The 19,128-nt window shown below is 31.5% G+C and overlaps 3 protein-coding genes across 7 annotated transcripts in view; 1 reads left to right on the top strand and 2 right to left on the bottom strand.

Annotated features, from left to right (window-relative positions):
- Positions 1 to 3,793, bottom strand: part of CenG1A (Centaurin gamma 1A) — an 80,029-nt gene extending 76,236 nt beyond the window's left edge. For 2 of the 4 annotated variants that reach the window (XM_090162091.1, XM_090162093.1), the window contains exon 1: positions 3,444 to 3,791. In XM_090162091.1, the coding sequence (XP_090018217.1) occupies positions 3,444 to 3,630 (187 nt within the window). In that variant the 5' untranslated portion in view covers positions 3,631 to 3,791. Of the gene's footprint in view, positions 1 to 3,443 lie in introns of all 4 variants that reach the window. The other 2 variants (XM_090162092.1, XM_090162095.1) reach the window with 2 other exon arrangements.
- A 447-nt stretch (positions 3,794 to 4,240) lies between these two features.
- Positions 4,241 to 4,971, bottom strand: LOC149922095 (protein NCBP2AS2 homolog). 2 transcript variants are annotated; one of them, XM_090163611.1, is made up of 4 exons: positions 4,795 to 4,965; positions 4,701 to 4,734; positions 4,446 to 4,637; positions 4,241 to 4,384 (listed from the first exon to the last, which is right to left on the bottom strand). In XM_090163611.1, the coding sequence occupies exons 1-4, from the start codon at positions 4,815 to 4,817 to the stop codon at positions 4,352 to 4,354; spliced, it is 282 nt and encodes a 93-aa protein (XP_090019737.1). In that variant the 5' UTR covers positions 4,818 to 4,965; the 3' UTR covers positions 4,241 to 4,351. The 2 variants fall into 2 exon arrangements, with proteins under 2 accessions (XP_090019737.1, XP_090019738.1); XM_090163612.1 differs by having other exon boundaries at positions 4,246 to 4,380; positions 4,795 to 4,971.
- Positions 4,972 to 5,193: 222 nt separating this feature from the next.
- Positions 5,194 to 19,128, top strand: part of LOC149922094 (protein O-linked-mannose beta-1,2-N-acetylglucosaminyltransferase 1-like) — a 97,383-nt gene continuing 83,448 nt past the window's right edge. The window contains exon 1 of the mRNA XM_090164266.1: positions 5,194 to 5,399. The gene's annotated coding sequence lies outside the window, so the exon portion shown is untranslated. The remainder of the gene's footprint in view (positions 5,400 to 19,128) is intronic.

Raw genomic sequence — 19,128 nt, 5'->3', positions numbered from 1 at the left:
ATTATTGCGTAAGTATAAAAATAATTTTTATTTCATAATTAAGGTATTCATATAATACTGCTAATGTTATTTGATGGAAAATTAGTGTGGCCAAAGTACATCACGCAAAGCTATTACATCGGAAAAGAATGTTATAAAGAAGTTTAGGTTTGTTAGGCGGAGTAATACAAGCTGTAAATTTTCAGTTGTGATGCGGCTTGCCGATAAATTGTCACTCCTCAGAAACTGATAAAATTAATTTTAGTAAATAAAGTTTATATAATTCTGATTAAATCGATTTTAGTAAACATAAAGGTAAAGATTATATACTTCTGGTTAATTCGATTTTAGTAAATATAAAGTTTATAAATTTCTGAATTATTCGATTTTAGTAAATATAAAGTTTATATACTTCTGATTAATTCGATTTCAGTAAATATAAAGTTTATATACTTCTGATTACATCGATTTTAGTAAATATAAAGTTGATATACTTCTGATTAATTCAATTTTGGTAAATATAAAGTTTATATACTTCTGATTAATTCGATTTTAGTAAATATAAGGTTTATATAATTCTGATTAAATTAATTTTAGTAAATAAAGTTTATATAATTCTGATTAAATTGATTTTAGTAAACATAAAGATAAAGATTATATACTTCTGATTAAATTGATTTTAGTAAACATAAACAAAGATTATATACTTCTGATTAAATCGAATTTAGTAAATATAAAGTTTATATACTTCTGATTAAATCGATTCTAGTAAATGTAAATTTTATATACTTCTAATTAAATTGATTTTAGTAAACATAAATATGGAGATTATATACTTCTGATTAAATTGATTTTAGTAGATATAAAGTTATATACTTCTGATTAAATCGATTCTAGTAAATATAAAGATTATATACTTCTGATTAAATCGAATTTAGTAAATATAAAGTTTATATACTTCTGATTAAATCGATTTTAGTAGATATAAAGTTATATACTTCTGATTAAATCGATTCTAGTAAATATAAAGGTTATATACTTCTGATTAAATCGATTTTATTAAACATAAATATAAAGATTATATACTTCTGATTAAATCGATTTTATTAAACATAAATATAAAGATTATATACTTCTGATTAAATCGATTTTATTAAACATAAATATAAAGATTATATACTTCTGATTAAATCGATTTTATTAAACATAAATATAAAGATTATATACTTCTGATTAAATCGATTTTAGTATATATACAGTTTATATCATGCTTAAGGTATTAAAATGATCAATATAAATTTAGCAATTCAGGGTTGCAATCCTTTTATGGACTCCCCCTCACTTGGCGATTTTAAATGATAGGGGCAATTTTGGTGGGGTACCATTGGGATTATGCCGGGTAGCTTCGCTACAGGGGCTTCGACGTATTCTGATTAAATTGGCTCCACACTCTCTCCTTTCAGATTGGAATTTTTGGTCGCTCGAATCACCAGTAATTTGGGGCTTTGGGGGTGACGAAAACAAGACCCCTTATCATACCTCCTCAGCCTCCCGTTCATCGACGCTTTCACGTATAATAAACGCGTCAGGCGGAGAGCTGAATGCTTTTAATGACGGCTTTGAAATAAATACCAACGCGTCATCGTCTCCCATTGCTCGAAAGTCGATGTATTATGCAGGAAGTATATTTTAATGATAATGTCACACCGAGTGTGTGACATTATGGATTGGTTCTAGCGGTTTCGTTCATTTCATTCGACGCTAGTTATTTATACGACTATAGTTAAATTATAATTTTTATCTCGTACCAACCATTACTAAGGGTTAATGTACCACCTTGATTGTTTTACTTTGCATTGGTTACTAATTGGCACGAAAATGGTTTGATCGAAATTCCACAAATTTATCAAGCACAATTTGATAAAGAACATTTGATCCAATTTAATAATATGTTCAATTATTTTTATCATAATTTCATTAATTTGGTTTTAACTATTACTTAAGTTACTAAAATCATAATAAATTATTATGTTACTTAAAATACAAAAATCATAATACACTATTATTATGTTACTTAAGTTACTAAAATCATAATACACTATTATGTTACTTCAGTTACTAAAATCGTAATAAAGTATTTTGTTACTTAAGTTACTAAAATCAGAACAAACTATTATTATATTACTTAAGTTACTAAAATCATAATAAACTATTATTAAATTACTACTTAATTGTCAAAATGTATACATATTACTTAAGTTACTAAAATCGTAATAAACTATTATTATATTACTACTTAACTGTCAAAATGTATACATATAAAAATATTTCCCATTGTAATTTATGAATGTTTAATTATTGTGATATTGTACTTTATATGAATTTCTAAATATTGTCCTTGAAGGTCTGTACTGTAATGTTGATGTGCACATTAAACATGCTTTTATTTTATTATTATTATTAAGTTACTAAAATCACTTTTAACTACGTTATGTTATTATTAATATAATAAAAAATAAGAGACCCAAACTAGTTTGTTTATACCTCGGTTTACATCATTTGCATCGCTTTATTTAAAATACCGTTCTTTACACCTTGTTAATATTATTAACACTTAATACTACCAACCCGGAAGTTCGAACTGCAAATTTGCATATATTTTTTTTTTGGTACGTTATCGTACGCAAATTTGTACTAATTTAAAAACTTGATATTTTGAACGAACGACCACTACTCGTTTGTACAAGTGGTTGCCCTTTCGATACCGGTATACCAATTGCGTATCACAACCGAGTGATAATAACACTAGCCTAGAATGTATTTTTCCGCGATGTAAATATACACGTTGTGACGTTGATAGCCGCCGTGGGCGACCCCCCGGGCCATATCGGCACAAGAGAAGCGTTACTCGATCTACTTTAATTTAAATTCCTTCCGTCCCCACGTCGCTCTGCCTCCCAGACGCGTTTCCGATAGAAGTTCGCGACATTGAATATTTTCAAGTTTATACTTTTAACTTATCGATAAAACTACTTTTAATCAAAATTGTATCCCGCCCAGATCAAAATATCGTATTTCCGAATTTATCTCGTAAAATTAATGCGCTTTTCGTGACATTGGCCAAATATTATCTGTTGGGAATTATAAAAAATGTTGGCTAGTTGCATGGGATGTCATATTTCTAAATAATCAACTTTGCTCGATCGTTGCCATCATTTAAAGTGCTACGATTATTTACAGTTCACTTTATTCAGCGTTACTCCCGCGTTTTATTTAACGGGAAAAGAGGCCCCCAGTTTTACATGTTTTTCTGCATTCATTATTTAGGGTTTGGCGCAAAAGTGCGAGGCCCAGCTTTAAGCCTCGGCTGTTTACGCTCGCGTCTTTGGCGTGTATCGTATTTTGGTCTATTTAAACCCGGTTGATTCGTTTAAATAGACGAATATCGGAAAAATTAACCTTACCTTCTATGCAGACGACGTGTTCCCTGATTTGTTGCGCCAATAAAGGGTCTGGAATTACCTCCAGAAGGTCGTAAATCGCGTAAATACTGGGATGAACGCTCTCGAAACGTTGGATTTCTTGCCTAATTGCCAGCGAATTGCTGTAATACGGTTGCTGTTGTTGTACTCCATGGGTTCGGTTATTCATTTTGCGATAAGAATTTGTCAGCTAATGCGTACCAAAGGCATATTGTTCTCGAATCGTGGTAATCTGTTTCGTAAAAAAACGCGTTTTTTCCACAGCCTAGGCTCACTCAGGGTTTAGCGTACTGACTCTCGGGAAGAGTGCATTTGGTTTTCCACCAGTACAAGATCATTCTTAGGGTAGGTACGCAGCGTCACTGTCGGCGAGGGAACCTGAGAGAGCCGCAGGGAAAGGGGGATCTAGCTTTTACAGCGCTCTTTGGATGAATCGAAAAGTTGGCTCCACCCTCCCCCATTCACAAGCCATTTGTTTACGATGCATAAGTTAAACGCATTTTTAATTTATTTTACAATTTTTAACAGTTTGACCCACACCAAAATGTTACCGAATACGTTTTATATTTGATTTAATACGTTTACTAGAAATTTGGGAGCTAAATATTGACGTCCTTAAAAAGTTGAGATGATCAAAACATAGATGGCGCACACGTTCCAATATTTGTCGTTATATTCATACCTACAAGTAAGAAGCATTTGTCGATGTAAGAAGTATGGACATTCTGACGAATTTACTTATTTTTTGTTAAACTGATATTTATATGACAATATAGATAGGGTATAATAAAATTTATATTATAAAATACGGTATACAACTGTTTTAATTAATTAAAAATATGTACAATTTCATACATACATTGGCTAAATTCTTATCACTAAATATTAAATCATGGTTTGTCTTTCATTTTCTTAAAACCTTCCTGAAAAAATTAGGTTTTCTTTGATAATTCTTTATAAAATGTAAAAGATATAAAGCATTACTTTTAGCTCTTCTGAAAATTTGGAAGAAAAAGATCCAACGCGTGATGCTACATCTTTTAATGCATCTTCAGATTTTTTCAATGTTTCTGACCCCTCTATCCTCTCAATGCTTTTTTCTCCAATTATTTTACCTTTTGTGAAAATATAAGCAGTGAGTTGGGCAGCTCTCCTCATAGGATATGATTCAGAAAGCTATTTGAGAGATAAATTGAAATATTTCGTTTTAACAGAAGAATATTTTTAAACAATACGTACTTTTGTGATCATTTCTTCATTATTCAATAAATATCTTCAAATTAAAATTACATTAGTATGTGATTGTAATTCAACTATAATTTAAAATAAATACCTTAATATGATTCTGAAAACCATGATTTCTTCCAAAATCTTGGTATGATTACTTATAGTTAGTTTACACTGTTCTGCACAACATAGTAAAGTTACTGCCAAATATTTTCTGACTTTAAATCAGACGACGGTATTCACTGTCGCATTTTATTGATGCCAGATGGCTCTAGCGCAGCTTTAATGTAATCAAGGTTAAATAGTTTGTCTATGGTATATGGTCTATAGTATTTTTATTACGTTGAACATCAGATGGCTACAGCTGTTCCGTTGTCGATTGAAAAAATAAAAAAAAAACATTTTGAAAAATATACTCTACTCTTGGCGATAGATGACGGCACCAGCGCTATTGTCGTCGATTTTCTCGTTCTCTATTTGACCCCCAAATTGAGCCCCCCTTTACGAACACGTTCGGAATCTCCCATTCTTTCTCCACAATCTCCAGCAGTGCGCGGAGTATCGCCGCCAGTCTGCGAGTCGGTTAAGAGTGTTTTATTAGCGTCTGCTCGTCGTAGGTTTTGTTTTTATCGGGTTTGAGAGATTACAAAAGTTAAAGTCGCGACAACATTCGTCGATAAGAGCGAGTGGGACACCGCGTGGGCTCAATTGGTAAGCGTTTCGTCTATTTAACCCAAATACAGTCTAGGCCCTAGGACGAGAAATTTCCCCGTCGAGAGTAGGATGAATCACGTTTGCCTACGTTAGGTATAAGCCTTGTCTCTGATACTATAACCTACTGCTAGAGAAGCAGCAGCTTGATTTGTGTTTAGTCTGGGCTAGTGAGTGAGTTTACATTGCGAACCCGTAGATCTTTCGAGGGAGGGAATAGGAGGACCTCGTTGAGTCGACGACGTGGGAGCCGGCAAAACGCGCGCGTGATATACTTTTAGACTCCCTTTAGAGAGCGTTAGAGTGCTATCTTGTAGGACCTTTTTTTGGCGTATTTTACGATACTTTCCCTCTACCGCTAAGTTGACAGCTATTGTTTTCAGCCGTTTTTATATCCACTAGACAATAGAGTAAAGACATGTTGGGCAATTTTCAAAGGGTTTCCAACGTAGTTGGTCTTTAAAGTTGTTGACAATATAGCGGAAAGAACGACATAAACTAACCACCTGTATAGGCCTATAAGTACTTCTCAAAGACACGGGGTTAATTTAAAATACAGTTACCGTAGATATTATTTAAATTTGATTCGTAAAATGACAAGTAGGTGAAATATTGGTTGTTTACCATATAAAATATAGGCCTCGGCCTGTCAAACGAGACCGAACTGTCAATTTTTGGGTCGACCATGACGCGTTTGACGTTGGCTAACAGGGTTTTGATCGCTTTTTATGGGGACATATCGCGGCAAATTTAAGCGTATTTTTGTCGGAATATTATGAAGGCGAAAAAAACCGTTTATATCAGTATCTCTCTCTGAATTGATGGGTATACATCGTACGTAAAAAATCGTTATGGGCCAGGAATCCGTGCATTATACATTAGCTATTGATTATTGGTCACGACCCATATTTTTTGTTTCAGTGGACGGGACAGTTACCAAGTTCTTTTCACGATTAGTTAGACACGGTAAGAACTGTACCGCAATCAGCGTTTTCATTGGGAACCCATTTGGACCCTAATTGCCCCTCATAGCCAGTTATAAGTTACTCGAATATTCTCCATCTTCGGATACCAATGTAACCACTCCGACTTTCGTCATGATAATTAAATTAATTGGTGGTATTAAATTAATTATCGGTTGTTTAACGGACTGGAAGACGTTCAATTTGTTGCCGTCTCCCTTTTCGCGGAATTTTTACCGTCCACATAACACTGGTAAATTATTCATATTTTAAATAACCAAGTTCAGACATTCCAAAAGATAATAATAATAATAATGTTAAATGAGCTTTCTTAATATTAAGAAAGCTTATTTCATATTAATATTATTAAGATGTATAGCGTACCAAAATATAATAATGATGTTAAACGACTGTTCTTAATGATAGGAATAATTTTGGCTAATTCCGGTATTTTAAATTTTGGGGTACGGGTGATTAGTTAAGAGTTCGAATACCTATAATTTCGTGGAATCTTAATTTATGGTTGATTTCTCACGGCGAATGGCTTAGCCGTATGTATTAGCTAGTGCAGTCACCCCTTTCACTTTCGCACAGCCGAGACGATGGTTTTTTAAATTCCTCCTGATTTCTAGGCGTATTCAGTTTCAAGGACGGAGGTGCAACGCGCCACTAATGTGTTTATTTTCTACGAAGACTACAAATATTGTATTTTTTTGCCGGCTCCCAGCCGTTAAAACAAGCGCTTGAACATTCTTACTCGGGAACGTGTCGGGTTTACGAATGCTCTTATTAATCGTATGCCGTGTTTACGCTCGCTATTCGGAATCAGCGTGTCAAGTCGGATAGATTCTTATATTAAGAAATGTCTAGACTTTACAGTTTTGTAGCTTTTAACTGTCGGACGAGTTTGAAATACGGTATTTTTAATCTTTTTTACTACACCATGTTTTTAAGCTATTTTCAAATCGGAAGGGATCAAAGCTTAAGTGGGTTTATTACTGAAATTTAGTTTTTTTCTTATCAGGGTAGATTTTTTTTCCTCCTTATCGTAGTTATGTCATAAATGGTACTCTACAAAATATTCCTGTATTCGCTTTAGAGTAAAGCTGTTCTTAATAAAAATTTAAAATATTACCAGTAATATTAGGGATAATTTAAAAACGTCTTCAGCAAACGAGGGTAAGGGATAATTGAACAAGAAATCGCGTTATAATTTAGAAGAGTTCATTCAAAGGTTTATAGTCTACGGCCAACCGGAGACAATGGTATGACATACTTAATCCGTGAATAATTTATTTACTACTTTTAAATGACTATAAATATTGGCATTTAAATAAACGGACTTAAAAAGGGTTCGTATCTTATGGCAAACTCGTTTTAAACTGTCCTTTATCTTTCAAAGTGGCTTCGTTGACACTTGATTTTACAACATAATTACGTAACCTTATTGGCAAAACAATCGTAAAATTAACCTTAAAAAGTGACAAACTATTTGTTTTAGTTCCATATTTTTGTGAAAATATAATTTAAACTTAATTCCAAAAGGCATTTGTTCCGCTATTCCAATTCTGAATAGCAGCCGTAAAAGTAAACCATCCTTTGGTCCATAGTCTTCAATAGCGCGTTGTTTTTCTTTTTGTTAATATTTGGTCCATAGGAGGCTTCACTCGGCTACTCCCGAGGTCATCCTGAGGTCACCCGGGCTGTGGCGGGCCCCGTACGAATTATAATCAATTTATCTTCACACTTAATTAACTCTCTAAAGACTCTATCCGAATCGTTAATCATAATTTGATTTTCCATATAGAATTTCGGGGCGACCATCTCGTCCGCTAAGAAGATACGCGTCTCCTGTTAGTAATTATTGGGCTACAATGGTGTCGCTAACCTGCGAATATTCCGAGGTTGCTTAATATAACCGCGTTAACCAGTTTCTATTCTATCCCTTTAAGTCTATATTTTGGAATTTGGGGATAATATATAGACATAAATTCAATAGGGTTGTGCAAAATATTTGGTTAGACCAAATAATTCGATCGAATATCAAATCGAATATTCGATTCAACGAATCGAATAGCACTTAGGAAAGTTCGCGAATATTCGTTTTTCTTGATCAAATAGTTGAATATTCGAAAAGATAGGAAAAAAGTATTTGGTATTTTCAAATAGTTTGCAAACTGGTCGAATAACCGCGGATCTTTTTCAAATTTGTTGAGTTTGAAGGCCATCAGAGGAGAACGCTAGGGTAGTTAAACTTTAAAAATGCGTATTTTAAATATTGTTTGTAAAAGTCTTCTTTGAAAAAGTTTAGTTTTATAGTTTAAATTTATTAAATAAAATAAAATATATATATTATACATTTGGTTTAGTATTTTACTATTGCAAGTAAAATGAACAGTGATTTCAATTACTTTTTTATTTTTTGACAAATATGCAAACTATTTGGTTATTTCAAAACCAAATACGTCGAATTATTTGGTATTAGAAATACTATTTGGTATTTGATCAGTTAACTGGCTTAAAATTTTGCACTAAAAATATTCGACCAAATTATTTGACGTTATAAATATTCGATTTGGTATTTGACGTGGCTTGAAAAAAATTATTTGATATTCGATTCGATCCCCAAAAAATGGTATTTGCACATCTCTAAAATTCAATAACGTAACCAGACTGATATAACGCGTCTTTGATGGTAACAAAAGATACGCAACCAACAACGGTCAAAATATAGGGCCAAAATGGTTGGCAAGACTTTACTTTTAATGAAACTAGAATCGCGGTAATTCAATTCAATTCAATTTCAATTCAATTATTTATTTATTTAGTTATAAAAAATATTTTAATACCTCAATACAAGGAGTTGAGGGCCAAGTCAATAGTGACTTACACTAAATTTGTTTTTGTTGATTTTAGCTTCAAATATTCATAGTCAATATTAAAATCAATATCAACCCTGTGAATAGTAAAATTTTAAATATTTTGTTACAAGTATTTCAATTATTATGATAAGATTTAATGCATAGGGATATTCACCACCCAAGTCATCGAGCGACTTTTAATGCCTTTAAACAGGTGGCCGGGTTACAATGCGTAGGAGGGTGGTGGCAAGCCCTTTATGCCCCGCGAGCTAACCCGTTAACCTCTACAAGTTTTCCAATATTAATTAAGAATGATTATGAGGCGTGGGTTTTTGGGAAAAATTAAGTTAACATTTCAATACGGATGAAATTTTCTATAATAAGTATTGTTTTATTATACATTTAACTGTTAATCGGCTCTTGATTAATTTTTTTAACATTTTATGAACTTAAACGTGTACCGGTACTCCTTTTGGTGCTCATTCTAATCCTTTAAATTTAACCGTGCTTGCCAAGTATGTCACTTTACAAAAACTACCTATTGTTTAAAGTACCGAATTAGAACAAGGTTATAATATTCTTTTCACCCTCATTTTAACAGTATTGTTTTAATTTATTTTAACAGTATTGTTTTAATTTATTTTAACAGTATTGTTTTCATTTATTTTAACAGTATTGTTTTCATTTATTTTAACAGTATTGTTTTAATTATTTTAACAAACCTTTAACAAATTTGTAAAATATTTAAATTTATAAATTTAAACGAAATTTAGAACAAAGACTGGTTTGTAAATAATAACCAAATTTTATTATCCTGTTAAAGAAAAATAAGTTTAATTTTTTTCAAAACCGCGTTACTTAATTTTTATTTTCACTTTTCATTTTTTTTTATGGATTGTATTTAAAAGCGCGCGTAAAATATACGCGGTACCTTTTGTACCGCTCTGAGAAAATTGTAAATTCGTGCACGCGCCCGATTCCGCGCATTATCTAAATTGTGTGGCCGGCCAGCGCCAAAACATCCCTGCTAGGCTGTTTTCTATTTTCCAACGAAAATAAAAAAAAGTGCCAAAAAACGCCTTTTCCGGCATCTGAATACGTTCTTTTGAATTTAGGTCAAAACTCTTTACTTGGCCCGCGCGTCTGGATGAAAAGAAAATAGAAATTAAAATTTAGAAGAGGTTCCTTTTTTGTAGTTTTAACCCGGGGGGGATTTCACCCCGCTCGTAATGGCTCGGGAATTTGTAAACGATATTGAAACTAAATATGTAATGAAAAAAAAGATTACTTTCTCCTGAAACCTGAATTTTCCCTTCTTAAATTTGACGGATAAATTTAATTTTAGATACTGGTCTCCCTCGCAAATTTCCAGTTGTAGAAATAAATTTAATTTAATTAATTTAATCTATTTTTAATGCATCCGGAAAAAAAATTTCAAATTCCCTCGTGTTATTGGAATGATTATAAAAATAAATCTTAATTAATATCTTAATTTTTTCCGTTATTTTATACCATTATTATATCTTTTATCATTTTTGTTATTTAACGGGTTTAGCTTGACGGAAATATTTTTTCATTATATTTAGCCTTTTATATTTGTCGAACTCTGATTTTGGTCTTATTGATGGCATAATTTTATTCCGGGTAAATTTATAATATCAGAAGCATATAATATGCATCTTAAAAGAAGTGTTTAATATACCTCTTGTACGAAAACTGACGTTTTTCGTTTGAAATTTCCCTTGTTTTTGCAAAATACTTTTCGACATAAATTTCCTTTGTTTTTGCAAAATACTTTTCGAAATAAATTTGTTTGTAAATAAAGATATCTAATCTTAACATTTTAATTTAAAATTTGGTTGTGTGACGTCATAAACTGTATATGGTAAAAGGCGTGGTTTATTCTGCTATACGTAACACGATTATTTGTTATCATTTGTTCGAATGCCGGAAAACAGGAAAACTTATTTCATTTGCCCGAAAAATTTATCACAACTTTTGTTGGTGATTTAGTCGTTCAATTTATGTTACTGGCGAATTTCATTTGTTCGAATAATCGTTTGTCCGTTTTTTCGAACATTAGGAATTGGTTGTTTTTTTTTAATATTGTTAATATAAGAAAATAGTAACATTAACGTGAAACTAACCTAACCTAACCTAAAATATCCACAACATTCAACGCAATTCCCACTTACTATATCGGCCAAAGGAAAAATGGACATAATAGGATAAAATGATTAGACATTATAATGCTTATATCCGTTTATTATTGAAATATTTTACATTTCATTTTTTACGATATTTACAATGTAGTTTTTTATTTTTTATTCTTGCTTTTAAAAAAATCCGGACCAAAAAAAAACAGCAATAAGAAATACTAATTTATCGACAGAATTCGGACAAGTGATGCTACCGATTCGGACGAATGAAACAAACAAGTTGTCCAATTCGAACAATTGAAACATTTGTTATTTCGGCGGTTCGGACGAATGAAATTCAAACAAATGTACCTACCCCATATTTTGAGGTCGATTGAAACCATATTGTATTTTTATAGTCCACATGTATACTTATCTAGTAAATCATATATTATATACTTAAGATAATCGTTTGAAACTTCGTTTGATTACCTAAATGACCTATGCAACGTCACAAGAAGATAATGAATTCGAACCAAAATTTTCAAACGCCCTTTAAATACGCGGTTTCTTATAGACAGCTTATCCAATTTGACATTGCCTTTGGCTGGCGCTACTTCGATTGAGTTTAACATCCTACGCATTTCAGTGGGCGAATCACCAAATCATTTGTGTATTTAGTATGTTTACTCTTATAAAACTATAATTTTTCGTTTAAAATAAGGACATTCAATAGGATGTATTATGTTGAAACGTAGCTTAGCGTTAGGTTTCGATCCGACGTAGACTTTGGAGGGAATTTACCTCTTATATTTCGCGCAACTTCCCACGTTTCTACATAAAGAAATGTCTGGATTGTTGTTTTCAGATTTAGTTCAAATATCGGATTCTATTGGAACGATTTTAAGTTACCGTTTTATGCAAAGAAGGTGCTTATTGATAAATTCTAGTTCGTTTTTTTTGACATTAACACAACTTTGGAATATTATGTTTTTTTTAAGAATGAAATTTATTTGATTTAAATCTTTTTTATTTCTAAAAATTGTCACTCTTTGAATTTTTTTTAGGATTTTGGCATTATCACAGGATTGTTCATTTTAGCGATTTATTAAATGAAATTGAATTTGTTTTTTATTTTGATTTTTAAATATTTGTATCTTTTGGCAAAATAATTAATAATTTGCGTAAAGCAGTAATGTACACGTTTAATTTAAATTAATAAATTTATTATTTTTTATTTACTAATTAATTTAATTTAAATTATTAAATTTATTGATTATTTTTTATTTACTAATTATTAATTTAATTTAAATTATTAAATTTATTGATTATTTTTTATTTACTAATTATTAATTTAATTGTTATTTAGTTGACTCTAAATTGTCATAGCTACAGAAACTAATTTTGTACATTTTTCATAAATATATAATATATAATACGCCATTTAAAATATAATATAATAATAATAATAATAATATCTGGAGTCATTTAAATCGTACATTTAAGTCAATTTAATTTAAATCAAACAATCCTGAATTATTATTGCCCATTGATTTCATAATTTTGCTAAATTTTAATTAAGATTTTCCAAATTTGAGGCATAATTTTATTTTAAAATGACGTTTTTTCCCGCGTAATATTGATCGCAAGCATAAACTATTTTTATTATACTCGCACGCGTTTGTAAATAAATGAGATGGTTTTGTCATGGGATAATATTTGGGGAATTATTTATTTCGGACAAGCGATTTTTATCGTCACAAACGTGGGTTACAAATCATTTAGTAATAATTGTAAAATGGCTGGGTGTTTTTTCGGTCTTACGATATGGGAAGCAACGTGGCTTTCTTGATTAATCGAATCATTTCTTGGGGCGGGGGAGGCAGACGTTCCATCCCCTTTAATACTCCCCTCTGATGGCCGCTTCTGGAATAACGTTGTAATTGTAGGTTCGCCTTCTCTGTAATTTGCGGATTGTTACCAGGATCCCTTTTATTTTCTCTTCTTATTTTACTTCTGGCCATACGCGCCGCCGCTATGGTCCTCTTCATAGTTGACAGATAATATTTGGAAAATGTAAAAAATGTGTATTTTCTTAATTTTATATTGATATTAAAAAATATTCATATAAAGATTCTTAATGAAGCATATAAAAATGCGTGGTAAATAAATAAAAATGGGTAGTAAAATATATAAAAATTTCGTAGTGATAAAATATATAAAAATTTCGTAGTGATAAAATATATAAAAATTTCGTAGTGATAAAATATATAAAAATTTCGTAGTGATAAAATATATAAAAATTTCGTAGTGATAAAATATATAAAAATTTCGTAGTGATAAAATATATAAAAATTTCGTAGTGATAAAATATATAAAAATTTCGTAGTGATAAAATGTATAAAAATTTCGTATTGATAAAATGTATAAAAATTTCGTAGTGATAAAATGTATAAAAATTTCGTAGTGATAAAATGTATAAAAATTTCGTAGTGATAAAATATATAAAAATTTCGTAGTGATAAAATATATATAAATTTCGTAGTGATAAAATATATAAAAATTTCGTAGTGATAAAATATATAAAAATTTCGTAGTGATAAAATATTCATTAATAATATATTATAAATTAATAGCATCTAGTGGCGGCACTAATAATTCATTTGGGCCACGAATATAAAGTGAAATGTTATTTCTAAGATTTTTCCGAATATTCCATAGCGCTTTATCCCAGACCAAGAACCTTTGGTAATTTTGATTAATAATTTTAGTAAAATAATTTTATTATTTGTGAATAAAATCATAAATATTTTTTTTAAATTCTAGTAACCATATTTTTATTATGTAATACAATAAATGTTCGAACTAAATTTTATCAAAATATTTATCTTCGTAATTACTTTGATAGACCTCAAGAGTTTATTTTTAATGCGGGTAAATAAATATTTAGGGGAACCGCGTAGTGCAAAAATTAATTTCGTTTGTGTACGTCACGGAAGGCTTGGGCTTAACATAGATCTCTCGTCCCACTGAAACACAGTTGTCAGGTCATTGTTTAAATTTATAAGTCAAATTTTAGAGTAAAAAAGTTGCTTGTTTCAATGGCGTTAAAAAACCGTCAATCGGGGGGGGGGAGCAGTTTACTCTTAGAGCGTGATGCGAATTATGCGCAAAAGTAAATTTTTCCACTACATTGGCATTCTCCTTAAGTATAAAGAAGTACATTTTTCTTACGAATAATGATTCAATTGCCAACCGAGATTCCGACCACGATGTCCTGAAACCTTTTGTCCGAAATTAAAAAGGCGTCTTTGTAGATTAAAATGGACATTCGGCTCCATCGTCGCCACCCTACGTTGGTCCTTGTGTATCCTCCCAGGGGTCGGGGGGTAGGGGTAGGCCCCAGAATCCCCGGACTTCTATTTTTATGGAATGAAAAATTAACGGCACGAAGCTAAGTGAAAATAATTGGTAGTCCCCGTCTCCTCCCCCCCTCGATCTAGGTTTTCAGCGAATGGGGGGTGGTCCCCCTTAAAAAGTCAACCGTGTAATGTTTCGTCTTAGACAATACAAGTTGCCAGCGCCAGTAAATTTTAATTCGCGCTCCTCGCACTCGATGCAAGGTGAAACTGACTTCATTTAAAAAGGAAAAATATGCAAAAGCGAATTTTTGGGGCGATGGGGTTTAGTATTTCCTGCAGAATATGGCCTTTGTTGCTTTTATTAAACGTTCTGTCTGAAAAAAGGGGGCTTCGTTGTCGTTTGAAATATCAGATTTTTCAACTTTTAATTGCTTGAAAGAGGAAAAGACTTAGCGTTCCATACAGAACTCCTTGAGAAAGACCGTCTGGATCTTACAAATGTTGACTTTGGCTTTGCTCTTTTTCGTCGAGGATTTTATGGGAAAAGATTTTCTAACTCAGCCGTTATCGGAATATATGGTATGCGCAGTTTTACGTTTTATTCGTTTTACTCTACGTAAAAAAAGGATATTGAGATGGATGTAAGATAAAATATATTTTACACGTAAATTTGCAGCTTTTATAAATATTATCAAAATTCTTTTGCTTTCTTTATTTTAATTTGATTTTAAAGGGAGTAAACGAAATCCTTAAAGGGAGTAAACGAAATCCTTAAAGGGAGTAAACGAAATCCTTAAAGGGAGTAAACGAAATCCTTAAAGGGAGTAAACGAAATCCTTAAAGGGAGTAAACGAAATCCTTAAAGGGAGTAAACGAAATCCTTAAAGGGAGTAAACGAAATCCTTAAAGGGAGTAAACGAAATCCTTAAAGGGAGTAAACGAAATCCTTAAAGGGAGTAAACGAAATCCTTAAAGGGAGTAAACGAAATCCTTAAAGGGAGTAAACGAAATCCTTAAAGGGAGTAAACGAAATCCTTAAAGGGAGTAAACGAAATCCTTAAAGGGAGTAAACGAAATCCTTAAAGGGAGTAAACGAAATCCTTAAAGGGAGTAAACGAAATCCTTAAAGGGAGTAAACGAAATCCTTAAAGGGAGTAAACGAAATCCTTAAAGGGAGTAAACGAAATCCTTAAAGGGAGTAAACGAAATCCTTAAAGGGAGTAAACGAAATCCTTAAAGGGAGTAAACGAAATCCTTAAAGGGAGTAAACGAAATCCTTAAAGGGAGTAAACGAAATCCTTAAAGGGAGTAAACGAAATCCTTAAAGGGAGTAAACGAAATCCTTAAAGGGAGTAAACGAAATCCTTAAAGGGAGTAAACGAAATCCTTAAAGGGAGTAAACGAAATCCTTAAAGGGAGTAAACGAAATCCTTAAAGGGAGTAAAAACTAAATCAAATGCTAATACGTGGTATTTGTTTTAACGCAACTAGTGATCATCATGAAGGAAGTTCATACTCCCTTTAATAAGACGAATTTTTATTTTCTTAACCAAAACATTTTATTGAAATATATTATTCTTTATATACAGTTATTTAATTTTTCCCAAACTGATTACGGTATTTAATTTCAGATAAAATAATAAGATTAATTTGTATTATATTAAATTTAAAATAATATTCTTAAATACTAAAATATTACTAAATTTATAATTTTTTTCAATTGTATCAAAATCTTTTATTTTCAATCAATACCATGGTGATCAGAGTTGGTTGATTTAAATCATAATTTAAATCAAGTTATTTAAAAAAATCATTGATTAACTGTATTTCAATGAAGGAGTACAAAATACCAAAAATAGGTTCTTAAAAAATTAAAATACATGGAAAATCTGAGCAAACTAAAATATTAAATAATTAAATTTAATTAAGATTTCATTCAATTCAATATTAGCTAACTGATAAAAAGTAAAATATCTATTAATTACACAGGAACAAATCATTAATTGTATATATAAATCAATAAATTCAATATAATAAAAAAATCCGGTTTAAATAATGAAAATCAAATCATCGATTTTTTTTAAATAAAAAAAGTGCCAGCCCTGATGGTGATTACGGTATTTGACTAATCTGTATGATATTAAGCCCAAGCTAATTCAAAAATCAGGATGATATTTAAATATATATTTTTTAATTTATATTTTTTCTTAAATGAAAGGTTTGCGCCGAGTTAATAAATTTTTCTTTATTTTTTCTCTTAAAAGAAATTAACCGAGTTTCCGCTGTAAAAAACTCGGGAAATTTCAAATCAGATAAAAATCTTAAAACCGGTGAACGTACTTATATATTACACATCTTTTTTTTTAAATTTAAATATTTCGTTTTCTTTCCTTGTTGTTCAAATTCCTTCACGAATGTAATAGAAAATTGACTTAAATCTCACGGTAGCATTTGTTGACTAGTTTATGTCATTGATTTTTGTAACAGCAATCATTTTCGAGTTATTTTACGGGCTTTCAGTTAAATATATTACATTTGAATAATAGTTTCAGAGAGAGACAAGAGTGGAATGCGTTATTAAGATAGAGACCGCTGGTTTAAAATGTTTACCTTTTTGGCATTTTGGCGCGTTACTTCAAATCGATCATCCAGAAACCGTTTTATATTTTGAATGGTTATCCCCATCTATTTTCGACCCTTATCATTGTGGCGGTTGGTCGGAATCGCGGTTGACATTCGATACGAATTTAGAGTAGTCTGTGATTTGAAACGTAAGTTGGACCCATTGATGCTCCAGGCTTGGTGTCGATTTTTTTCCTTTTCAGATATTTCAAATTTTTCCTTTAAAAACTAAAATTTTTTCATAAAGGTTATTTTACTGGTTTTCCTCGCTGTATATTTTTATTAAAAAATAAACTAAAATGGCAGTATCAACTATTGTCTAGTTTTCCTCATTCGAGTCGGAAAACGTCAGTTTTTTAGGGATCAATTAGATTTTTTTAAAGGGAAGTAACTTACTGTTAGCACTGGTGGAGGAATAAGGGGTACAGGGGTACATTGTACCCCTCAGATTTCATTCGGGGGTATATGTCTGCATTCTTCTAGCGATAGAAAATAATCCCAAAAATCGTATCAACGTAGTCATTATTCCCAAGTATAAATTTACCAAATATTTATTTGAAAGGTTATGCTTCAAATTTGAAATATATTTTTACGTGTCATTTTATCTTGGTTCGTAATTATACACTTTTCTTAATCGGAAAAATTCTAAGAATTTATTATTGCCGAGTTAAAAATATAACTAAATATAGTATAACAATCTGTAGGTTACGCGTACAATTTTAGTATGAATTTCACGATTTCGATTGTCAACTTTGATCGAGACCGTAGGATATTAAAAATAATCCGTGAAAAAGTTTCAATCGGAATAGGTCGTCGACTACTATCTCCCCCCCCCCCATGACATATCCGCGTTTGACTTATATTCTTTAAGCCAAATCGAAGAAAAACTTCCCCTTCCCATTTTTATCAAGAAATTCTATTTTCCAACTTTGCGAATAAATTTCTTCCTCCTGGTACTTTTTTGATGAAATAAAAACCTGGTGTTGAAGGTTGACTTTCTTGTAGACGGGAGGAGGGGAGTGTGCGGGTCGTGTTACGTAGGTTGGTAGCTTTCGATAAATCCTGGGCTATTTTCAGGGTGGCGATATTTGAAAAGACATAGTGCCCCCCTCCGCGCGAAACGTGCGAGGAAGAGGTTTTCCCTACGAGGTACGCATCTTTATAGCCCCGCCAATTAGGTCAGTGGTCCTTCGCAGTTTTTTTTTCTCCCGATAAAACCGGACTTCTATTTTCAACTATCCAGTTGAAATCGACATTTTTGGGGTTTGCGCTTTCGTTTTGGCCAATACTTTCGGGGACTTCTGTTTTGAGGTAATGTAGTTTTGGATGGTGCGCCAAAATATCCACTCGCGTCTCATGTTTTTGTAGTAATTTTAGATTAGTCCAAAAGATAATATACGCAGCTCGTACCATAGATTCAAAATCACTGCGTTACGCGAAGTCAATAGCGTTTACCCTCTTAAACTAGTTTAATTTAGCTTCTCGAGTTCGACTTCTACTGCCATCTATGCAGCTAGGTTGGTATTAAAATCGGGTTCTTTTGTTCGTTCGGTACAGCCATACGTATGTCTGATATCGGCTTAGTCGCCACGTGAGTTAGTGTCGAAACCAAATAAGTAGACGGTTTTATCGTTTTTTGAAAAGGCATAAAACTTCATCTCAAAAATACTTAAAATAGTCGCATTATAGCTTAAAATTTAAAGAAATTTTCCAATTTCGAAATGTTGGTGTAATAACAAATTTCCATTTATTTATTGGCGTAACGTTTTATGAAATCAAAGTAG

The sequence above is a fragment of the Leiobunum rupestre genome, chromosome 11, assembly GCF_980474605.1.
Source record: "Leiobunum rupestre chromosome 11, qqLeiRupe1.1.hap1, whole genome shotgun sequence".
Taxonomy (NCBI): Eukaryota; Metazoa; Arthropoda; class Arachnida; order Opiliones; family Sclerosomatidae; genus Leiobunum; species Leiobunum rupestre.
Note: the sequence above shows the minus strand (reverse complement) of the source record. Positions and strands in the feature narration are given on the sequence as shown.

Coding starts and splice junctions, on each gene's coding strand:
- LOC149922095 (XM_090163611.1), bottom strand. CDS start 4,817: ATGGTTTTCAGAATCATATTAAG. Junction 4,735..4,794: donor GTTTTCAGAATCATATTAAG/GTATTTATTTTA, acceptor TTTAATTTGAAG/ATATTTATTGAATAATGAAG. Junction 4,385..4,445: donor AATTTTCAGAAGAGCTAAAA/GTAATGCTTTAT, acceptor TAATTTTTTCAG/GAAGGTTTTAAGAAAATGAA.